At 36.4% G+C, this 26,117-nt stretch overlaps 1 protein-coding gene and 1 long non-coding RNA gene across 3 annotated transcripts in view; one reads left to right on the top strand and one right to left on the bottom strand.

The window, feature by feature from the left end:
- Nucleotides 1-261: 261 nt before the first annotated feature.
- Nucleotides 262-26,117, top strand: part of LOC140167639 (neuronal acetylcholine receptor subunit alpha-9-like) — a 47,444-nt gene continuing 21,588 nt past the window's right edge. For both annotated transcript variants that reach the window (XM_072190938.1, XM_072190946.1), the window contains exon 1: nucleotides 262-613. Coding sequence is in view for 1 of the 2 variants with exons in the window: in XM_072190946.1 (XP_072047047.1) it covers nucleotides 547-613 (67 nt within the window). In the remaining variant the exon portion in view is untranslated. The remainder of the gene's footprint in view (nucleotides 614-26,117) is intronic.
- Nucleotides 12,128-19,997, bottom strand: LOC140158677 (uncharacterized). The gene is made up of 3 exons (XR_011859814.1): nucleotides 19,888-19,997; nucleotides 14,431-14,548; nucleotides 12,128-12,761 (listed from the first exon to the last, which is right to left on the bottom strand). It is a non-coding gene; the product is annotated as an uncharacterized lncRNA (long non-coding RNA).

The raw sequence follows: 26,117 nt of genomic DNA, 5'->3' as shown, positions 1-26,117 counted from the left end.
GTATACATAACTATTCCGCGGTCGATTGTCAAAGTATATTACTCTTATTTTGGAACATTAACTCCAGCAAAACAATGTCGTTAGAAAAGACACATTTAACTCCCCTCACCATGCTCACTCGGCGACGAATGATTACCATACCCGGCAGCGCTTCCGTGTATAAGAAGTGCATAACTTGTACTGACATTGAGGGCAGTATGCATCCAAGGGACTCATGAACAGATCCTTCTCTCCCCAGTTTATTCATGATATAGAGTAGATGGCATTTATATGACAACTGGAAATTTTAAATGTAGTTGTAATTACAGAGGGAGGGCGTGTGTCTGTTTTACACACATACTATATATATTAAACTAGAATGGACCTCTCGGCAGAATATTAAAGCTAGAATACATCCACGAACGTCGTCAATTCATTTAAAAGCAGCACCAGCACTTCAGTATCGTATTTCATTAATGTCATTAAGTATAACTGAACGGCAATAACACCATAGAGTTACCATATGAGTGGGTGTATGTACGTGAGCCCAATGTGAAGATTTCTGACATGGAAACATTGGGCAGACCAAGTGAAATTCTTAAAGCATCTATATTCGTTCTGCTCCTTGTTAACTGTAAGTAGACGCTTGATTCTCTATCATTTACATGCGTTAATGCATCGTTTGTGGTCATGCAATTGATAAAACTAAGCATCTTGAATGTTAGACACATTATACAACTCTGAGAGCACTAAAACTATAAACCGATGAGATTTGTGTTTATTTGCAAAGGAATGATTTTATGATTTTAATTCACTTAAAAGACCCATTCAGTGATCCCAGCGCAAGTGTAAAAAAAACAATTATTGTTTATAAATTGCTTAGAAGTGAAGGATAAGTCATTCAAATTGTCATTGGGTATTTTTGAAATGAAATATTTGGCAAAAAATGAAAAAAACCAAAACAGCAGTACCGACGAAGTTGAGGACACATTTAAATACTTGTAGTTAATCTATATATTGTCAGTATATCATTACAGATTCATACGTAAATGCCTTATTTTGTCTTATGCACGGTATTCGGCTGGACCACTAGCAGGCTATGTTAGCACATCTATGACAATGACAAAGGTACCAAAATCTGAATTTTGATGATTTTTATGACCGTCCGGATGAGTAAATTGGGCCTTTAATTGATGTCGTTATCTCATATGTATAAGCAAGCTTATTTCCTTTTAATTTAACTCTCAGATATAAAAGTCAAATAATCTGAGTTAAAACACGAAAATTGACTTTACAGTGAATGAGAGGTTGACATTGGCCGACTCTGGATAATTGATTATATTTTTACAAAGATAATTAATGAATACTGCAAGTCGTCCGGTCACAGGTAATTTAAAGAAATAAAATTGGTTTACCCAAGAAAAAAGAAAAAGAAAACTTGTTCCTACGTTTTAATTATATATTTATAAGATTTATATATTTTCATGGATTTTAATATAATAATTATAATAATGATATATCGATAGCCCAAACATTTTACTTTTAACGCCCAGTGAATCATATATTTTTCTGAAACCATGAACATTAAATTTAGGCATTGGATGTGACAAATTCGAATAAATATCGTATTAAAGAAGCGTTATTAGCATTGTAATGATATGAGTATTTTCACTGAAGAAACAATGACGGTCGGTATAGATTTCATGTTACTAAAAGCTACTAAAATACAAGCCTAGTGCAATTTCAGGAAAATTACAGAATTCACGTCTGAAAATGCATGGATAAGTTATACTGAAAACTTCATCGTGATTATGTACATTTATGGTAATTTACAGGAGATGGTATAAAATCTATCTACCATGCAGATAGCATCATGCATTTTTGCATTATGTGCACCAGCTGCCCCCGCAGTTGCCTACATGATATGAGTGAAACTTCCAAGTTGTACGGTCGGCCCGGGGTCAGCCCGCAGCCCCCGGCATGCACGCGTGCCAAAGATGGCACGTGGTAACTTTGGCACGCAGTCTGTTTCTGGAAACAAACAAACACACAAACAGACCTCAAGGGAAAATAACTTTGTTCATAAGCCATCTTATTTTAGTTTGAAATCAAATCGCACTGATTATGGGTCAAAATAGCGTATTATTTGCAGCAGATGTTTGCCACCCTTCGCACATTTAATGTGTCGCAGTAGATATTTTAGATAGCTAGATGATTCTTTCAAGGTTTACCCCCGAACACTTGCCCAGTAAGCTATTAAGTTTAACTAAGCCAATACTGACCGTGCTCTAGGAACCCCCTTTAATTATGGGACATGATAGAATTCACTCATGTTGCTGTCAAGTTGCTAGTTACTCTGGCCAGGGATATGAGACACCCTTGCTCCGAGATATACCATGTACATGGCATATCAGATTGGGGGGGCTTATACTGTTCATTTTAATTAGGTTTATTATCTCTTTGAACCGACATCGACAATGTTATCAATATTAATAATTTCAGGCAACATGTCCCTTATGTTAGACTATTTTGGCTTATTTCGTACGCATATTTCTTTTAATATGACCCCTGGGCCTTATGGAAAAATAATAGATATATTAAAACATCCACTGAATGAGCAACCCAGGCAAAAGAAGAAATAAAACAAAATAAAATAATGCCCAATTATTGCTTTATTTATTATTCTATTAGTTTTGGCCGCTTTTTATTATCAAGCACGAATCCCATGGTTTTATTTAAAACAAACTCATATTTACCATAAAAAACGAATAAAAGCACCCGGCTCTCAACAGGCGATATTCAAATTTCCCGCGCCCAAAAGGTGCAATGACATCATGGTTACTGTGTTCAATTGTTGTCAGCCTTCATTACATTACTGGAACGTCATTGCACTGGACAATTTCGGCGCCCGGGAATTTTGAATATCGCGTGTTCAGAGACGGTTGAATTAATTCGTTTTTGTCAATATGAGTTTGATAATTAATTTCCTATCAAATAACTAAGGCATAATGTTGTGATTGCCAGAGACATTCTTTAAAGGGACATGGTCAGGTATTTTTATATTGTACCCTCACCAAGAGCTGCCAGAATCCGTGTGAATTCAGAATTGGTGTCAAATTGAAGATTGTGAATGAGTGCATTTGTTGCATTGTAGATGTCAAACCACTGAAGCCGCAGTCTGGTGAATATCAGCTCTGGCTCAGTGTCCTGTTTTAGAATTCATCACTCGACGCTGTCTATAGAGAGCACTCAATTAGCAGAAAGGACCAAGACCTCGGGCTAGACCGCAGAATGGGAAGAATGTAAAAAGAGCATAGTCCGGCAAGATTGCAGATGACCCGGAGTATAATATGCCAAAACAACACGAGATACTGGTTGACCAGTGGAGAATTGCCTCATGCTCATTAGTCAAACAATCAAAAGAGCAACACAGACATCCAAGGCCAAAAATATATGTCTAATAGAACTTGCAAAAAATTGAAAATCAAAAATCGTAATGCGGTTACCCCCTCTTTTTTCTCTGACTCAGTCAAAAAAAGCTTGATATGCTCGAAACTTTCACACTTTCATTCTTATACGCGTGAAATATTTTCACAAACAATAATTATTTAAAATGTTAATATTTTTGTTAAAAACAATGGGGGATGGGGGAATTCATTGGCCAATCTCTCCAAGAAACCCGAACGCGGACGACAGCTGTAACACACCTTTAATTGCGGCTTGTTATTTATTACGTAGATCTATACATTATTTATATTTAAAGTTTACTGTTTTTGTTCACGGAGTGAACATTTCCCCAACTTGAACCCATATCTCATGCACAGTTTATCCATTACATACACTGTGTCTTAAAATAGCTATTGTAGCCCATCAACCATGTGGTTAAGAGGCTAAGAAATAATTCCTAATGTCTCAAACCCAGGTTTGTATTCCTTTATCTAATCCTGCCCCACATGACAAGGACTTTTTAGCACATCTTATCTTGTATTGAGACAATGGCAGCCAGGACAATTTTTTTTGGCCTTTTTTCTAAGCATGTTTACTATTGATTGAACCATCACATGATTATAATAGGCTTTACTGATTGGTGGGTAAGGTCAATGCTATTGTTTATTTTGTGATAAGGCTGAGCATATTACTGCATATATGAAAAATACACTGCTATTTTGATACAGGCGATTTACTCAATTACTTCCAACTGACAAAATTTAGTTCATGTTATCTACCCAGTAATGTTTGCTTATTTTAATTGGAACCCTAATAAATATTGGGCCAAGGTTATTATCTGTATGGTATATTAATTGAATTTCAATAGGCCTATGATAGTGATATTAATTTGAAAGTTTGTATTTCAATGAGTTTCTTGCTGGATGGAGAGTTATATAAGGCAGAGTCAGGATTTCATTATGCCTCAAATCACTAATTTATTGTAAGATCAGTGCAGAGTAGGTTAGATATGAAAATGGAAAGTTAGAACAAAGTACTATACACCTGATCCGTGAACTGTGTCTTTTTGAAAGACTCTTCTTGTTTGTAACTTTTTTCACAAATGGGCATCACACTTATCACGTTTTGCGTTCTCGTGTAAATTGTATATTTGTCTATATATGTTATTGATGTAATGGAAAATTGATGTAACGAGATTACATAAATTATTAAACTACTGAACGCCCCACACAACATTAGTTAATTTGTTTTCTAATGTGGATTTAAATAATTCTAAATTCTAGTGAGTGACACATCTTTATTAAATTTATACGGCACTAAAACTTCAATAAACCCGTTGCTAGGAGACGAAATGCTACACACAAATCGCATTGATATAACTCAATTTACTTCCTCTATAATTTAAAGTCATTGTTTTGTTCTTTGAAAATCTCATTGTTTTTTTTTGGTTTTTTTTTTAGATCCATGCATAGCAAATTAGAAATTACTGTCGTCCAATATGAGTACAAAATATTACACAATAATATTAGCTGGGAACTTGTGTTTTAACATTAGATTATGAAATGTGCTATATTCAATTTACGTACATATAACCGGGACATTATCACCCAAAAGACCTGGTTATCTGGCCGGCTATAATACTCATGATCATAGGGACTACATTTGAGAACCATTTTGCTTCACTTTAATATTGTTGTGTTCGTAATTATGCGTAAACGAGTTGACAACCATATTGATTTTATAATTTAGAAACAGAGAGAAAAATCACACTTAAAAGGGCATTTCGTGATCCACAGCCTCATCCCCCCCACTTTTCTCAAAAAACGTTGGGATTTTTATATCACTGGAAACCTCTGGCTACATAATGTTTATGTACAAAATATTTCTTGCAGATTAATTCGTTTAGCAAAGATATCGTGAAATTTGAATTTCGTTCTGGTGCACCAGAACGAAATTACAACGCATTGTCTATGGAGCAGTGTAATACACATAATCATGCATGACTCGCGAACGCAAAATCGGAATCAACTGAAATTTTGGGAATAGGTTTTTTTCGTGGATATCTAATGAAAAATGACATAAATAGAGGATGCTAGGATGACGAAATACTCCTTTAAAGCCATAATGCACGATATACGTAAAATTTTTAGTTTGTTATTCCAAAAAATTGGAATAAAACATGACAGAGGTTCTGTCCATGTTAAGTAAAAATAACGAAATTTGAGTGAAAGACATCCCACTGGCTATTTTGGCCATTTAATGGAGTTATATGGATGATTTAATGTATAATTATGACATTATGTCGGAAATTGCTCTGTTAGCCAACAAACACAACGAATTTGGCTGATTGCATAAAGTCAGATGAAGGTTGGGACATGTGTTAACATTTCAAATATAGCCAAAAAAGATTGTACATTATGGCTTTATCAGGTTGATAATTACAAAATGCTTGGTTGATATTGAAAAGCGGATGAGAAGATTTACTCCCACTAGCTATTTATTGGAATTAAACTATTAAACTAGACTCCCGATTTTGGGTGGCGACGGTATCGCACCTTATCCTAGTTGCATCTTCAGGCCGACTGATGATCTGGCGGCAATTGGTCATTGACCAGTGACAAGATGATGTTGCCAGAGAGAAGATTACACGAGAGTAGATATTTCCTGTGAGAGCATTCAATTCACGGTTTCTCTTTGCAACGCAAATCAATGACGAATTTCGGTGATTTGCGCTGTCGACTGATTACGTAACTGTTATGAATTATTTATTAGATGTTTCATTGAAATCCACTTAATCCATTTTGCAATAATATTGAAGTATGGCGGTGTTATCAAGTATTGATATTAATAGTATGTAAATGTTTGCAGAAAACCACCCTGTTATTTTTGATCACTATAAAAACCTATTGTCATGCTTGCACTTGAATATATGTGTTGAAAGAATATGGTAAGCTTTAGTCGGGGCCTTGACCCCATAGCTGTGACCTTGAAATAAAACAAAACTGACAAAAAATATTGAATTTCATTGGGTAGGTAACTGTAAAGATGCGTAATGCGCAGATTGTAAAATCTGAGTCTGTTAAGCTTTTGAGTGGCAGCGGCGCATTGCGTAGTGGGAAAGAAACATATCGTACTAACCTGAGTCTGTTAAACACCGCGGAACAAAATCGCCATGCGTGGCTGCTGAAGAATTAGTGGATTCGTCCTACTATAAAGGCAATTTCTAACACGAAGGTATTGGGATGATAACGGTGTGTGAAGCTGGTAGGATTATAGGTGTGTCGCGGCGGTACTTCGAAGCTATCTGTGCTGATTTAGTTCTCGAATAAGTTGGTTCCGAGATCTGGGATGCGCTTGTCATTTGTTGTGACTAAGGGACGCACCAAGATTAGATATCAAGGGGGTAGTTGGGTAGCACCTTGGGGAAGCCAATTTGTTTGTTTTTAACATCTCGGCAGTGGTTTTTTTTGTTTATTTGTTTACTCCTCGGTGAGACAATTTCTTATTTTTTTTATTGTAAAGTTCTTTATTTTCAACAATTCGAAAGAAATCAAAAGAATTTGCAAATAGGGTCTTGAAGGTATGCCGATTAAAAAAACCTACGGATACAATTAATCTGAGCAGTCATTCTGCGGGGAAGGGTTATGGGCGGCCATGAGGGCCAAAAGGGTCTCAAAACCACACAAGGGTCTCAAAAGTATAATAAGGTCTCAAAAACACAGAAAGCTCTCAGAAACAAACATACAGTAATGTCTCAATAGCACAATACGGTCTCAAAAACAGAGAAAGGTCTTAGAAACAAACACACAACAATGTCTCAATAGTATATAAAGGTCTCAAAAACAGGGAAAGGTCTCAAATACAGAGAAAGGTCTCAAAAACAGAGAAAGGTCTCAAAAACAGAGAAAGGTCTCAAAAACAGAGAAAGGTCTCAAATACAGAGAAAGGTCTCAAAAACAGAGAAAGGTCTCAAAAACAGAGAAAGGTCTCAAATACAGAGAAAGGTCTCAAAAACAGAGAAAGGTCTCAAAAACAGAGAAAGGTCTCAAAAACAGAGAAAGGTCTCAAAAACAGAGAAAGGTCTCAAAAACAGAGAAAGGTCTCAAACACAGAGAAAGGTCTCAAACACAGAGAAAGGTCTCAAAAACAGAGAAAGGTCTCAAAAAACAGATAAAGGTCTCAAAAACAGAGAAAGGTCTCAAAAACAGAGAAAGGTCTCAAATACAGAGAAAGGTCTCAAAACAGAGAAAGGTCTCAAAAACAGAGGAAGGTCTCAAATACAGAGAAAGGTCTCAAATACAGAGAAAGGTCTCAAAACAGAGAAAGGTCTCAAAAACAGAGAAATGTCTCAAAAACACGTTATGGTCTCAGAAACACGTTATGGTCTCAAAAACACGTTATGGTCTCAAAAACATGTTATGGTCTCAAAAACACGTTATGGTCTCAAAAACTCGTTATGGTCTCAAAAACACATTATGGTCTCAAAAACATGTTATGGTCTCAAAAACACGTTATGGTCTCAAAACATGTTATGGTCTCAAAAACACGTTATGGTCTCAAAAACACGTTATGGTCTCAAAAACACGTTATGGTCTCAAAAACATGTTATGGTCTCAAAAACACGTTAATGTCTCAAAAACACGTTATGGTCTCAAAAACACGTTATGGTCTCAAAAACATGTTATGGTCTCAAAAACACGTTATGGTCTCAAAAACACGTTATGGTCTCAAAAACACGGTATGGTCTCAAAAACATGTTATGGTCTCAAAAACACGTTATGGTCTCAAAAACACGTTATGGTCTCAAAAACACGTTATGGTCTCAAAAACATGTTATGGTCTCAAAAACACGTTATGGTCTCAAAAACATGTTATGGTCTCAAAAACACGTTATGGTCTCAAAAACACGTTATGGTCTCAAAAACACGTTATGGTCTCAAAAACATGTTATGGTCTCAAAAACACGTTATGGTCTCAAAAACACGTTATGGTCTCAAAAACACGTTATGGTCTCAAAAACACGTCAAGGTCTCAAACCAGGTATTACAACCGACCGTTATATGTGCAGCACCGCATGCAGTATTGCACACATCCGCTTGCAGTTCCGCATGCGAAACTGCACATTCCGTCACGCACATCCGCATGCGGAACTACACATCCCAAATTGCATTTCCACATGCGGTGATGCACATCGGGATCCCCCTTTCAAAGAAACGAATGCCCCTAAAGTAGGCACTCGGATTGTAAAATAGGCCTATGGATGGGTCATTGTTTTCAAAATTTTCTTAATTCCTTTTGGAAAATAGATCAACTTTGCATTACTGTAGCCAAAATGTTTGAAATTTCTCAAAAATGCTTGGTTGTAAGTTGTAAAAACTAAGACAATTAATTTGTGTTAGATTTGGCCAAAACTTTTGGTATATCAATGGGTCCAAATTTCTTACAAAATTACGAGTTGGACTTAAAAAGTTCAAATTCTTACATTTAACTGTGTAGTACCGAAGACAAAGCCCAAGATTGGGGAAAATGTCACGCCCCTTGGCGCCACCACTGCATGATGTGTCCGTTCCTGAGGGGTGGTGCAATAATTATGTGTACCCCCGGGATGGTGAATTCTCAAAATGGTCTGCCAAAATGGCTTGCCCCCCCCACCTTTGGCCTTACCAAAAGATCTTTGCCCCCCCACAATTTTAAAAAGAGAAAAAAAGATTTTTGGGAACCTGAATGTAAAACCTTGTCTTATCATATAGTGCGATCGCAGTGAGCAAGAAATTTTGCATATTTGAACGTGTTCCTACACCTTTTAGGGTGTAATATAGAAATGGTGCCAAAAATATCTGTGCCAAAAATTGCATGCCCCCACCCCACGAAAATTGCTTGATCCGCCCTTTCGACCTGCCAAAAAATGCTTCCCCTTTGGCCTGCCAAAAATCTTTGCCCCCCTATAATTCACCACCCCGGGGGTACACATAATTATTGCACCACCTCTGACAAGTTCAGGCGTCTGGAGGTGTAATGAATTGAATAGAAATTTAGTATGAAATGGGTCTATTGAGAAGATGTACATCAGTGCATTTATCAATTTTGTCCAGGTATTTGGAACATGGGATCACTCAGGGTCCACCCCATATCCATGTTGGTATATCACTGTGGAGAATGAATCTTATTCAAAAATTGAGTTTTATTGGAATTCGATCAGCAGGCATTGCATTCACGGATTTGGACATTTCAAAACAACTTGCACCTCCCTCATCAAAACAAAACTTTTGGCAAAATTGCAGTTTTACACCAATGCCTTTTTATACCACAGAAAAAAAACTTCTTTGTGCAAGGGGTGACTGTGAAAGATAAAAAGCATCACAAAGAGAATATTTTGAGGCAATTTATTAATTCAATTGTTTTCAGCTCAAAAACATTAACATATTTTGCTTAAAATTGTTTTCCTGATAAATTTTGGCGTTTTTTTTTTTTCTTTGTTTCACCCATTGCCATTAAATAAGCTCAACAATTAACTTGTCTAATATTGATCAGCCCTTACACAAGTCACCATGAAAACAAACACATAAATACATGTTAAATTGTATTCTTATTTATTGTCACTTTATTTTTCTAAACACACACAAAGTATTCCAACATGTGGTCAGTATACATGTATTATGCAAACAAAAATACACAAAGTTGTAAAACCTAAAACAAGTGTTACATTTTCATAATATTAATACAATTGTTATTTAAAATTATCAAATTTTACTGGCAGTGTCTGTATTATTTTGAATATGCATACTTAACATTAGATCCACTGTCAACATGTCCTCTTTTAAGAGCCAGCTCTCTGAGTGGTACAAGAACAAACTAGAGGAGAGTTTTGATGCTCTTGGGTTACATGTTGGCAGTGTACTGGTTGTAGGCTTGTGTAGGTTTAAAATATAATTTTGGGGGGGGGGGGGGGGTGTCCTCATTGTTTTGATCTTTGGTGGGACTGTCCTAGAGGTGCTTTGCACCTGTTAGTCCTTGCCTTTCACTGGTGTAAAATGTTATCTATACTTCCTTTTTTTTGTATGTACTTTTGAATATTCATGTGCAATATATTTTGATGTTATATTATAATTATTGTATATACATGTACCAGTGATAAAGTGTAATAAATAAATAAATAAATAAATAAAAGACTAAATAAAATAAATAAAATACAAGAATCATAACAAAGCAGCCAGCATTGTGGAAATGGCAAAATTCAAAGACTTTCACATGTACATTTCACATTCTTAAAATTCAGCAGAAGTAGTAGAATAACATATTCATAACAATTTTAGGAAATGTAAATTCCAAACAAAATATATAATCTTTAAGCCCTAATATTTCACAGGGTCAATGAGAAAAATATGGACTTTCCACTGATACCAAAATCACCATTTTGATGGAGAAAAGTGGAGCTAGAGATGAGATGGTTGATAATACCATCCTCCTTTAATTCCCAGGGCTAGAAGAAGAAATAAGGATTTTTAAAACAATTGAAACCATTTAAATTTTTTGACCACTATACAAAGGTGATAAGCAGGGCCTACTTTTACCCCTTCCTATTATTTAGTTAAAACCCTATATTTATATTGAAAAGTGTGTTCTTAATTTCTAATTAATATAAATTTTGATTTCATATATTCACAATCTACAATTCTGAACACATTTTCAGGAAATTGCTCAACACTGTGCTGATTTACCAATAACACTGTCCAGTCCACAGGTACATCATACATGACCAACCAACAGCACTTCCATCTTTGCTAGAGCTATAATAAAGTTATAATTAGAGTATGTAATATGCGCATACTTCTAGGTTAATAAATGCATATCACCAAGTCTTGTTGGGAGTGAAATTGTACAAAACAATGCACACATACTAAGGTGTTGATGCGTCTAAATGCACAAGCCCAGAGGGGGAACTGCATTAGCTCAGTACAAGTGCATTATTTTGTACAATTTCTCAAGCAACAAGTGATACACACCTATTTCATACAAAAGAAAAAAATCCAATGATTTCCGCGAAGTTATAAGGCCCGCCGATTACGAGCTGATCAAACTGCATCACAAAAGCATTTCAACAGAAGATATTTTATAACTTTGGAAATTCTTAGTTCTTTGGTGACTGACTTCATATTTTGTCTTAACTTCTTGTCCACCATGCACATTATTTTTAAACTTAAGGTGTGTGGTACGATCGATAATGGGACCCTGTCCCCACACTGACCTCAAAGATGTCAAAAAGTTTTGATACTTTTATATATATCCCCTACTTGTCTCTTGCTCCTCCTACATTGTAGTCCTATAAAGATTTTACACCCAAAATCCTTGTACTTTTAAAAAAGTGTGAGAAAAGCTGTCAAAGATACCGGGTATATGCATTTTCTTTAATGGTTTTCTCACAATTTGTTCAAATTAATGTACAATGACTTTTGAGCATAAAAATTAGGAGCTCGAGAAAAATAGGGGCTCTATGATTAGTGCCAAAAGTTTTTAATGTGTGTCTCTTGTGTGAATAGACCTGGAAGTGTATCAGAATTCAGAATGGGGAAGGGCACTTTTACAGGTGAAATGATCTGGAATCACAGACATCTGCTTGTGAATTGAAATGCTGAATTGAAATCAAAGCTGAATTTCATTTCGATTCCACTTCATTCTTCATCACTAAACATGATTTCAATTCCAATCCAATTTAATTATTCGTAGCGAACGATGATTTCAATTCCAATCCAATTCAATTCATGCCCAAGCCCACTCATTTTGATTCAAATTCAATTCCAATGCATTGAAATGAAAATCGCCCAAAATTCATTTCAATTCGATTTCAATGTAATTGAATTAACATTAGGACTCACTTCCACTGTTGTAAAATCCAGGGGGGAGGGGTTCTTCCTGCAAACATTTTCAGTGAGTTTGGTATATCGGCGGGTGGTTTTCAATGGAGACAAATGTGCCCAATCGAGGTATATTTGAGTGATTTTTGTGAAAAATTGGGTTGCAAAACAAAAATTAGGTATAGAGAAAGTCAGCATTCATAAGTCTGTATGGCAGTACGTGGCACATCCCTGTACAAAATATTTTGAAGAATCCCCACCAGGGTAAAATATGAAATGAACATCAGGTGATGTCTACTAGTGATCCAAGCCTAAATGATAGGTAGGCCTACATGTAGACCCTATCTGTCATGGTGTTGACAAGTTGTCTTTTTATGTCAATTGTTTTTTTTTCACATCATCATCACTATCACTATCTCGATCTATATCTTGCTTTAGCTTGTTGCTACAGGTGGTTCCTTCCAGTTCCAGTTCAAATTTCATCTGTAAAATAAACCAAAAGTAACAATTAAAAATATTTAAATTTAATACATTTTTCTTATCAAGATTAAGGGAAGGGGTATGAACGTTTGGACAGTATTTATTGTGGGACATTAGAGCACATCAGACATATCGAATTGCATTCTGAATCTGAAGAATGTCCTTCTGATATCAAATAATTTTGATTTTTGAAATTCGCAATGTAATACACATTTTATGGCAAATCATTAAAATTGATATTTTTGATATTTAACAGTACTTGAAGTAAATTTTATAAATCTGATGATTTATACTTAAAGTGTATGTAGGTGGGATGAAAAGCCGACGATCAATTGAAAATTTTCAATTGATCGTCGGCTTTTCCTCCCAGCTACATACACTTTAAGAATATATCATTAGATTTATAAAATTTATTTCGAGGACTGTTATATATCAAAAATTTGAAAAATATCAAATTTTAATAATTTGTCATAAAATTTGTATTATATTGTGAATTTCAAAAATGAAAATTATTTGATATCAGAAAGACATGCTTCAGTATTCAGAATGCAATTCGACACGCCTGAGGTGCTCTCATGTCCCACACTGATGGTTTAGGAATAGGCCTACTGCGGACATTCCTAAACCATGTACGGTAACTTGGGAATGATTTGAAGTGACCTACACTTGAGATAAGTCTGGTATTTATTCCTTGCTACTGTGTAAAGGAAGACAAATATAGCAGCCGACAAGTGCCTCATTTTGATATGGATGTACACATATCAGGGCCCTTTGTTTCTATCTCCAGGCCCCAAAATTACTAAGTCAGGGCCCCGTGGTGTTACTATGTTAGGACCTGAAGCTACTAAGTCAGGGCCCTGAGTCTCCTGAGATTATTTTTTTCTTTCCAACATTCTGGGGCTCCGTGATTGAACCTGAGATATTGCAGTGGTAAAAGAATAATTACATGAAATTTGAATACTCTCATTTGATTTTGATTTATGCAAACCACTACATGTTGAAATTGACACATTTTATGCAAATAATTATACAGAGAGTAAGTACAAATCAGCTGCTAGTAGGTACTTGCTGCAAGTGCAAGTTGTAAAACCTAGACTGGGATCCATGACTAAGTATTCTGGGCCTTCAATCATTCTGGACCATTTTGAGGTACCCCGGCACACATTCATTTGCATTGGACCTTATTGCCTTTAGAATCCTTTAAATTAACCAATAAAAAAAGTTACTAAACTCATTTACGGCAGGCATTTTCGGGTAATTTTGTACCCGGCCGGTACCTGATGTTTTGTGCGGGTAATCGCATGATTTCGCATCAGGTACGGTACCATACCCAAATTGCAACAATTTTTTTAAAACTTTTTTCTCAGTTTTGGAGTGTCCCTGGCTTTAATGATTTCAAAATGCATTGAATTTGTATCAATTTTGCAATCATTGGTAGAGTATGACATATGAACACAAATTATCACTTTGCATATTAAAATAAAAAACGGCCAACCATGAATGATCCTATCATTGAGCTCTAGGTCCATGGACACTCCAAATCAAAACAAAAACAAAAAACGGTAACCCGATGCCGGCTCTCTTTCCCGGGTAGCAAAATCTCGGTCGGGTACCCAAAAAGTTAAACCCAACCGAAAATGCCTGCCTTAAACTCATTGTACATTGTACATACCAGATTTTTGATGGTTCACGGTTGAGTTCGCTATACACCATGATTTGAAGTCACAATGAACATCTGAAAGTAGTTTGTAACCGTACAGTTCACTTCAAGTTGACATCACTGATATAACCTAGTTGTGAAAATTCAAAAAATAAGGTCAAGTTAAAATGGAGCTTTTACAAGAGTCAAGAACAGCAAGAAAATAACAAGCAAACTGCATTCGCACCGAATCCTGTCCGCTGACTCCTTTTAAATAAAAAGGGTGTTGGACATTATCCAGAAGAAGAAGTTTTCCTCCAGGTTTCTGAAATTGCTTCTCCATGGTGCACTTACATATGTAAGCTAGCACCAAAGTTACATGTGAGGCCTGTAGTCTGATCAGTACCAAATTAAAAATGCATTCAAGTCATTGTTTGGCTAGTTATTTGGATGCAAAAGTAAACGGCGCACCCTGTGAACCCTAAGTGCCGCAAATTACTTGATCAAATATTCATAGGAGGGCAAAACTTCTGTTTAATTTACAGTGTGCTATATTTATGCAAAGTAAAATATTATGACCCCCAATCTGGCCATCAAAGTCGAAAGTGCTTATATTATAATATTCTTGTGGCCCTCTTAAAATTCCTTCACAACATTTTGACCCCCCCTCTTCCAAAGAAAATGACAGCCCCTAAATTTTGGAGAAATGGAATAGAACATATAATAGTGTACTTACGCTCACATGTATTTTGAATCGTGTTCCAGATTCATGCACTAGCCATGCTACTAACTAGTGCACTTGCTGTGCATCACAACGACAATCGAAAGTGAATCTAATCTAACAATGTCCACTACTTTGGCGGGTAGTTTTCCCCAGGGTTTTCCCGAATCACAATGGCTCTCTATAGGTTTCTGTCCTGCATCTTGAAATCTTCTACCTCCAATCCTGTGTCTATACCTCTGGTTAAATGGCACTGAACCTCTCAATTTGAGAAAACCCTTCACAAAATTAACCAACTGTCGAGGCCGAACTGTCATGATTCGCCTTGCTTATTCACAGCCCGTGGTAATACAGGAACAATTATTTGTGACCTTGATGTGTCGTTAAGTCATATCATGCGATGACACTGTCGCAATGTACACCAGCACCAACCCTCTTAAAGAATGGAACTACATGTCTTTGGCCAGTTTCTCTTGAACATCCATGTTTTTTTCTGTGAAAATAGAGCAAATAAAAGAAAATAAAAATTAAAAGATTAACTTGATACTTAAGCTGAAATTACAGCTAGGTTTAGGTGACAAAAAAACCCTGTTCTACGGGCCCATGTGACCTAGATTTTGTGTCTTGGGTGTTTTTTTAGAAAAAAAACTATGAATGGAGCAAGTTAAAAAATGGCAAAAAATTTTACAGATCTTAGTAATTTTACAGGTATTTTAAGGTCATTTGCACAAGAAAATGCTCAACTGACCACACCTACATAGGTTTATTTCCATCGTATATGAGTGTACAAATTGAAGAATCGTGGAGGAAAAGTGAACAAAATGACAGACCGTACTGGCAAAAGCAGCCTGCCTATTCCCAATTTCAACAACACAATATTGATGTCCATCATTTCTATTAAAAAGCAATGAGCATCATCTGTGTTTTTGTGTGCACCAACTCTTTGTGTTTTTTGAGTGAGTTTTGAGTACTTTCCTAACCACCTTTCCCATGGAATGTGGGAAAATGACAGCACTTGTAATATTTGGTTATGTTAAAGTCAATTTAGTTAATTAAGTGCAATTTTAGCAACAGTTTTGATGCGATCACTCCGTCGTATTCGGCTATGTTTATTTCCTAACTTCCCTTGCTATTACGGTGTCATGCTTCATCAATTTCTGCTAGATTTTGATAGCTCAGGTCTCTAGCCTCAAAAGCTATTGGTGAGCAAATTCAAGCTAGACTACCAGAGTACCAGGGTGCATTCTACCATTGCCAATCCCTGGGTTGTACAAAATGTATAGGGTTGGAAATATTCCAACATGCTACACATTCCACCCCTAGAGCACACCAACAGTTTAATTCCTATGTAAACCCAGCTTACAGCCCCACATTTTCTGGGATGATGGGGGTAAGTAGGCCTACTTGAAATGAATTGCATAATTATCATGATTACCCATGTCGCACACATAACACATTTGATCGAGAAGTCGATCCTTAATCCATTCCAGGCCACTGATATTATACATGTAGAAACCGACGATTGATTATTATGGACTGAGCTTTGGAGTTACATGTATCTCAAATCATGTCAGAATCAGTCAAGCATAACACCACGCTTAAAGCAATGGAAATTTGGAAGTATTAAACAACAACGCAGATCACGATGGGTACAGCACCCCAAAAAGTTGCTCAAATGACACATATCATCAGCTTAATTGTTAGCATGGTTAATCTCATAAAATAAAAATGAGCAAACTCGAAAGATAAAGATACATGTAAGTCATCAAAATAAATTTCGGTAACCTGGTAATATATATATAAACTTTTAAAATAAAGAATTTTTAAGGGGGTACTACACCCTGGCCAATTTTGAGCCTATTTTTGCATTTTTCTCAAAAATTATAGCGCATTGGTGACAAGTAAGATATGTATATTATAGGGCAAGGACTACAACTACTGCACTGAAAATTCAGCAACTCAAGGCTAGTAGTTACTGATTTATTGATCAAATAAAATTTGGTTTTCCCTCATTTTTGACTGTAACTAGGCATAGGCTAAACAGCCTGAAAAAAGGGGTGCTGTTTCAGAAAGCTTAGGGGAGGGTCTTATTTTAAGCGGCTCATCCTCCTGAGCATTTTGACACCTTTTAAAAAATAATCGGCTGAAAAATGAGTTGGTGCGGGCCAAAAAACGAAGGAGAAGGTGATTCGTTTTGGACCCCCTCTTTTACACTATTTTGAATATTATGGCAATTTTTTATATTGTTTGATGGTTTTAATGATAATTTACATAGTTTGAGGACCACTGGACCAATTTATGCAATTTTACCAAAATTGTATCTTTTATTTTGAGTTGAAGCTCCAATTTAGGATGTGAGGGCGCTGTTCAGCCTAAAAGCTGTTTCAGCATACACCCTATTAAAATTTTGTTCTTTTTATGACCAAATGAAAGCTATTTATAATTAACAGAATCTCCCACAGTTTGAACTCTCCAGCTTATTTTGTTTTTGCATAGTACCGATTTAAATATTAGAACAGCCGCTTCCATTGAATTACATGTAATACAAAAGTTCGTTGACCCTGTATGTTCCTATGGGCAGGTTTCCCCTAGATTAAAAATGAGCGCTACAGCTAGCCACACCAAATGTGATGAAACACTATAAATTTCAGAATTTGTGTAATCAATGATCATCTCGAGTATGATGAATTAAAAAAACAAAAATATGCGAAAAGGGCCATTAAATGATAAAGCGCCTCACAGACTGATTTTACTCTAAAACGTCAATTTTAAAGACACCAACAATTTTCTTTCAACACAAATTGCATAAATGACCTTTCTGGACCTAAATTCATCCATGAAATACCAAAAAATACAATACATTATCTTTAATGTCACAATATTTGCTTAAAAGTAGAAAAATAAGGTCCAAATTACCCCCCCCTTGTATGTCGCTTTTTGGCGGCACCAAATCATTTTTAACCGATTATTTTTAAAAGGTGTCAAAATGCTCAGGAGGATAAGCTGCTTCAAATAAGACCCTCCCTAAGCTATCTGACACACCAAGGTTTTATAGCCAATCACTACTGTAACTCCACAACTGTTGCCTGTGCTGAAATAAAATTTCCAGTGCAGTAGTTGTAGTCCTTGCCCCTATAATATATCTTACTTGTCACCAATGCGCTATAATTTTTGAAAAAATGCAAAAATAGGCACAAAATTAGGCAGGGTGTAGTACCCCTTAAATGTGTTTGAAAATTGGCGATGATTAAGCGACTGAAGTAGTTTATAAATAGTTCCATGCTCTATCTCTGTCCAGTGTTCACACTGTGTCATCGTGGATAGTAGACGATTTCTAGATCAAATGACAAACAGACAACTAAGCTTACTTCAACCCAACAGAAGCCAGCTGCTCGGTCTAATATTTATTCATAACCTCATTTTATACGTGAAGCCTGTAATCCAATCAAAAGAAATTGATTGCCTGCATGACCGCAAGCACTAATTGCATTAATAACTCACAATGACTCGGACGCACAACAATGACTTCTGCACGCTGCGTGCGTATAAGCTACATGTTATGGCAACGCGACACGCCACGCGATGCCGCCGCGCTTCTGTGATTGGTAGCTTTGTTGTCGGCGCGAATGTTATATTCGCCTGGTTGATTTTTTTGTAGGGTAGGTTACAACAATGATTAAAACTGGTTATATTTAACAGCGTTTTATGGTATAAAATAACATAAAATGCCATTTTGATTTGTTCAAAATATTAGATATGACGGTAATGAATGACAATAATAGCTTTGCACCATCTATTTTGAGGTCATTGTGTGAAATTATCGGGTTTTGTTTTGGGCCTCGTATTTTTCCTCGGTTGGAAAAAATACCTCAGCCCAAAACAATTTCATTAATTCACCTTTTCAGTAAATCCCATAAGTTTTTGCAGTACACCTGAGAATTTGTCATTTGACGTCACGCTGACTAGCAATGCGCAGTAACCATGTTCGATAAACGATGTGCGCACGCCGTCGGGCGCAGATTGGCGTGACATCAAATGACGAGGTCTCAGGTGTAGGCCTACTCGCAAAGGGTTGTGGGATTTACCAAAAAAGGTGAATGACCTCAAAATAGATGGTGTGCAGTTATTATTGTCTAAATATTATGCATCTCTGACTGTGCAATGGTATTTCCAGCATGCCAGGTAGTAGGTACATCCACGCCGCACGGCCTTGGCCCTTGCTAACGCATCGGTACATGTTTACATACACATACCCATTTACATAGTTCCAGTAACTGAGTGTAACCATAGTCATTATGTTTATGATAAAGACTGAAGTCTTGCTGGCAAGACTACCTATTTACATGGCATGTACATGTAGCACTCAGACATACATGCATGCTGGATGATGTATATAATCATGTATACCGCCTTTAATACCGGTAGCGGCCATGCAGCATGATATTGAAATCGTTTACTTTATATTATTAAAAAAAACAAGTACATTTTTTAACATGGGGCCATTCATTAATTGACAGCGTTTTTATTCACTTGCATACAAGATCAGATATAAAATTAGAAGGTCTACCAAGTGCCCAAAATCATGGGAAAAGTTCAAAAATCCTACCGCTGCTACTGCCTTGTTGCAGCACGGCACGGTGAATCACTTATGCAGAGCTCCGGAAACAAGTACAGAATTTGGGTGCAAAGTAATGTACAATTTCAGGAAATATTTATCGCTGATGATGAAACCGAATTCATTTTAAGAATATTTTAGATCAAATAATTACCTTCGATTCGAAAATGTAGTTACTCTTGCAATATGAACACCTTTTTTCAGCATTTTTATTCCATCACGGCTATGGCTTACGTGCAGACCGCCAGCATCCATCTTTAATGTGTCGAGGTCAATTAGTCGCAAAATAAACAGCGGTCTTGTGCAGTACCGCATGCGGTCCGCTTGCCCTTTCGCATGTTATTGTAGTCTCGCTGCGGAAACTACTAATTAAATTAATGTCGCACAGGGATGTCGCATGTAGGCCTATTTATATTAATGATTAAGGGGCTGTGCAATAATGAGGCCCCGGGGAGGAGGGGGTAACATTTCCAAACGGCTCGCCAAAATCGCTTGTCCCCTCTCGGCCCGCCAAAATCGCTTGCCCTCCCCTCCAGGCCATAAAAAAAAATCTTTGCCCCCACATGCGAAATTTTTTGAGATCCCAATTTGCAAACTTTAAATGGTCTATATACCTGTTACGAGCGCAGCGAGCAGGAAAATTTGCATATTTAAGCGTTTCTGTACGGTTTTCCTAAGCCTTTTTAGAGCGTTTTATTTAAAAGGCGCCCCACCCTCCAATTTTACCCTCCCCCAGGGCTCATAATTATTGCACAGCCCCTAATGTGGCATGTCCGAATGTATTCAATTCAATATCAGGCCTACTATCGTTTTACTTTTTGTTTCAATTGTAGCTCTTGATTAGAGCCCTCGCAGTAGGCGCTAGGCCTACCGTTAAGATCAAGATCCAGCAATCCCCTAGACTATGCCATAGTCGATTTTTGATAAATAAAAATGTTATTAAACATGATGAACGCATTCAGATGAACTCGAAATTATACTGATATTTAGTACATCAAAATACTAGTATAAAATGGTTATGAAAAAGTTTAGGCTATATAATTATATTTGTGACAGTAAAAGTAAAGTATAGGCCCTACGTAGGCTTATATTATTGAATGCAACATATCATAATGGCATAATTATAATGACACTTCAATACTGAACAATTCTAATTTTAGAATCTGCCAGTTTATTATCCGAAGCTAACAAACAGAGGGCGTACGGTGACTGAAAAGATCAGTTGTGAAAATCTATCAATTGTGCACTCATTAATTAAATCAGAGTTTTAAGCTTAAATGTAATAGCCAGAGTTAATTTTGATTAATAGGCCTAGGCCTACATCCAATTCGGAAATGTACCCAAAATTGCATTTCCCCATGCGGAAATACACCAAACATATTGCAGTTCCCCATGCGGAAATGCACCAAAAATATTGCAGTTCCCCATGCGGAAATACACCAAAAATATTGCAGTTCCCCATACGGAAATACACCAAAAATATTGCAGTTCCCCATACGGAAATACATCAAAAATATTGCAGTTTCCCATGCGGAAGTGCGTGACGGAATGTGCAGTTTTGCATGCGGAACTGCAAGCGGATATTGCAGTACTGTATGCGGTACTGCACATTTAACGGTCGGTTGTAATACCTGATTTGAGACCTGGACGTGTTTTTTGAGACCAAGATGTGTTTTTGAGACCAAGATGTGTTTTTGAGACCAAGACGTGCTTTTGAGACCCTTTTGGCACTCACGGCGCGGCCGCCGGGGTCAAAAGGGTCAACGCCAAGGAATACTATGGGCGGCCGTGAGTGTACGCACATCTTGGTCTCAAAAACACATTTTGGTCTCAAAAACACGTCTAGGTCTCAAATCAGGTATTACAAAGTCAACCGACCGTTATATGTGCAGTCTATGTCTCTGAGGAATATGTCTTTGAGACCTTTCTCTTATTTTTGAGACCTTTCTCTGTTTTTGAGACCTTTCTCTGTGTTTGAGACCTTTCTCTGTATTTGAGACCTTTCCCTGTATTTGAGACCTTTCCCTGTTTTTGAGACCTTTCTCTGTTTTTGAGACCTTTCTCTGTATTTGAGACCTTTATCTGTTTTTGAGATCTTTCTCTGTATTTGAGACCTTTCTCTGTTTTTGAGACCTTTCTCTGTTTTTGAGACCTTCCTCTGTTTTTGAGACCATAACGTGTTTTTGAGACCATAATGTGTTTTTGAGGCCATAACGTGTTTTGAGACCATAACGTGTTTTTGAGACCATAACGTGTTTTTTGAGACCATAACGTGTTTTTGAGACCATAACGTGTTTTTGAGACCATAACGTGTATTTGAGACCATAATGTGTTTTTGAGACCATAACGTGTTTTTGAGACCATAACGTGTTTTTGAGACCATAACATGTTTTTGAGACCATAACGTGTTTTTGAGACCATAATGTGTTTTTGAGACCATAACGTGTTTTTGAGACCATAACGTGTTTTTGAGACCATAACGTGTTTTTGAGACCATAATGTGTTTTTGAGACCATAACGTGTTTTTGAGACCATAACGTGTTTTTGAGACCATAACATGTTTTTGAGACCATAACGTGTTTTTGAGACCATAACGTGTTTCTGAGACCATAACGTGTTTTTGAGACATTTCTCTGTTTTTGAGACCTTTCTCTGTGTTTGAGACCTTTCTCTGTTTTTGAGACCTTTCTCTGAGACCTTTTTTCTCTGTATTTGAGACCTTTCTCTGTTTTTGAGACCTTCCTCTGTTTTTGAGACCTTTCTCTGTTTTGAGACCTTTCTCTGTATTTGAGACCTTTCTCTGTTTTTGAGACCTTTTCTCTTTTTTGAGACCTTTTCTCTTTTTGAGACCTTATTGTACTATTGAGACCTTGTTGTGTGTTTGTTTCTGAGACCTTTCTGTGTTTTTGAGACCTTATTATACTTTTGAGACCTTATTGTGTGTTTATTTCTGAGACCTTTGTGTGTTTTTGAGACCTTATTATACTTTTGAGACCTTATTGTGTGTTTATTGCTGAGACCTTTATGTGTTTTTGAGACCTTATTGTACTTTTGAGACCCTTGTGTGGTTTTGAGACCCTTTTGGCCCTCATGGCCGCCCATAAAGGGTCTCAACACCTACACCAATGTATTCCTCGATCACAAGGATTCAGAAAAGTATAGTTTGACCTATCTACGATGTACTGTGTTCGAATAATAAGCAAAAATGTCAAAGGTCAAGCTTTAACCTCCACAGGGGTCAAATTTGAAAATTTGCTCCGATTGTAATGAAAATGATCTCAAATTGTTCCTCTTTACAAAATAATTCATAATAATTCATAATAAGCCTGTTAGACCCGCATTTATTTTAAGAGTATGAACAATCACGCATGCCAAAGGTGAAAATTATAATTTTAAATTAAAGACCAAACATAAGCGGGTCAGTTTAGCAACCAAACCATTACTCGGTGACTGCCGATAAAACGCCCAATAAAGACTTAGTCACCGGACCGCGCCGGCCAGTTAAAGTACATGCCCTATCACACCACTCCACACCATACATAAATTCTCCCAGTCACATTTCCAAATATGAAATTAAAAAAAGTCAAATTTTAATTTTGTTCTTTTAAAGTTTGGCAGAGGCGGGGTTTGAACTCACGGCGCAACGCTTAGTACTCTATGAGCCTAGCGCCTTAGACCACTCGACCACTTGTCTTGTTGTTATTCATCTGAAACTTATTTAAAAATATAATCGCAACTTCAATATAGGCCTACCACGTGACAAGCAAAGACAGAAAACGTATTATATTTTGGAATTTTATCTGCTTAAAACATTAATGTGTATTATAATATTCGTTCAGTTGGGGATGATTTGAAGTGACCGCCAATTATGACCATTTGATATTTAATACAGCTCAACTGATCGTACTTTTCCTACATTCGACCTTGCATGATTTTTGAGTTGACACAGTCATGAAAATAACTATAGATACTTGACAGTAGCCCAGTTCTGAACCTTTTCATTGATCATTCATAACAATAGGTATCTGATGGATCAGTGAAGATAAGAAGGGATTATAATATATCCGTAACCTTGATATTATAGTATCTCGAGGAAAAAGTGCAATGGACATGTTTTCATTTTATGTTTCAAATATCCCGCGCATGAAAATTGAGTATTTAACCCAAAATGGAAAATGGAACAATTTATTGGAAATCTGTTTAACATATTTTTTTGACATCTTTTTTCTGCACTGTATTATACCTAAATTAAGAAATTTTATAAATATTCAAAGAAAATATAGGTCATCCAAAAAATTTAAATTTTTTACACATTTTGGGGCAAAAAAGGAAAAATATGCAAAAATATCAAAATCTGTTTAACAGCTTCATTCATCAAGTCATAACAAACGGCCTACATGCTTAATTTCTAATAAAATATTGAAATTGTGAAAAATATAGGTATTTATTGATTTTCATGTTTTTTCTTGCAAATATGCTAATAATATGCAAATTATGAAATTGCTAAATAAAGTTTCTACATAGCATACATCTTTCAAGTGTGATGTTCAAAATGACAGACATCAAAAAGAGATTCGATGAAATGTAAAGGTGTAGTAACAATTTTGGCATGGACTGTCTGGTCAGGAAAAGTACGGTAATTTGAGCTGTACCAGCAATGTGGAAAAAAAGAAATAATGTAGTGCCAACATAATGTACCCTTTTACGTAAGGAGCAAAGTTCAACAAGTTATAACTCCGCTTCTGCAGTACGAATGTCAGGTTATTATTTCCCAGTCTTGAAAAAAAATTGCAGGCAGAGGTGGGAATCGATCTCGGTACCTCCCGGTTAAAAAGCACTGTGCAAAACCACTAAGCCAACTAAAAATCTGTTGTTAGATGCTTGACATTAATCTTTGATATTGCTTAATGGAACAAATCGCGGAATTAAATCAGTAATAAAAGAAGTAGATTCTTATTTAGCGGCCAAATTGGATAAAGGGGAAATATTTGTCCCTGCTCTAAAGAAAATATAGGTTAGAAAATTATCAAATAAATTTAAATTAAAAATTGAGATTTTATATTTATTTATTTCACGAGGCGGATTATCACAGACAAACACTGTATACGCTAAAAACTCGACCCTCGTTACTAGATGATGGCATAGCTCAGTGTTAGAGCATCAGACTGGTTATGTCAATATCGTTGGTTCGAATCCGCCCGTCAGCAATGGTTATTATGATTTTAATGCTACGCTACAATTTGTTCAATTTTTTTTTCGTTTATTTATTTATTTATTTATTTATTTATTTATTTTTTTATTTATTTATTTATTTATTTAAATAATTTGATATATTTGAAAGGGTATTTGAGCAATTTGAAATTTTTACCCCCGTATAATCCTATGGGGTCATTTTGAACCCACCCCCTCCCAAATTGCCAAACTTAACGCACAGCACCTATGAGTTTAAATCATACATAATGATTAGTACGTCAGCGTCATGAATGAGTGGTCACTGCATTCATTTGGGAATGTGTAGGGACTGCAGCTTGATTCACCATCCACAACATGATAATGTGTGCACATGCTACATTATATACACTTGTAGGCCTATGTTGTTGTTGGTGTATAAGTAATGGGCCTTGCAATTGAAATGCCTCAAGCTTTTAATCCGATATTCAGATTATCTATTTGTTTTCATGAATTGGAAGACATTCTTTGATGTATTACTGAGCTCAATGATCTGAAATTACTGGAGTGCGAGGTCAGCATAGTATTTTATTAACAGAAAGTATAGAGGCCCTGCATGAAATTATCGATTGGCTCCAAACAAAGGATTTGAGCCGGTGTCCTTCACCGTAGTTATGGCGGAGTGCAGTCCATTCAATCAAATGTTGTCATCAACCTATTTGATTGCAATCATGCTTTGTTGAATGCATTTGAGTAGTCCGCCATATTTACGGGATGATATGTCACATGCAAGGCCTCTATTCTCCAAATTCATTTCCTAATGTATGTGAGAATGATACAATAATGACATGATGAACATAGTCATTGATGCATCAGTTTTAAAATAGACTAGGCGGTTACCATATTTGGCGGTTCTCGGCTGGGCGCGATTACCAGGCTGATGGTGACATGCCCATACGACAGTTTTTACTAATTTGACCTCACATGACCCCTGGCGACCCCAAAATGACCTTAAAAAATTTGGCTCTAAATGTTGACTGTATCCACCAAGTTTCATGCCCATACGTCACTTTTTAGTAATTTGACCTCAGATGACCCCTGGGAGGGGACCCCGGTGTCAGATGACTTTAAAACGAACATAAACAAAATGTTGTTTTAAATGTTGACTGTACCTACCAAGTTTCATGCCCATACGACACTTTTTAGTAATTTGAC

The sequence above is a fragment of the Amphiura filiformis genome, chromosome 1 (assembly GCF_039555335.1).
Source record: "Amphiura filiformis chromosome 1, Afil_fr2py, whole genome shotgun sequence".
In the NCBI taxonomy this organism is placed as follows: domain Eukaryota; kingdom Metazoa; phylum Echinodermata; class Ophiuroidea; order Amphilepidida; family Amphiuridae; genus Amphiura; species Amphiura filiformis.
This window is presented reverse-complemented; position numbering and strand designations above follow the sequence as displayed.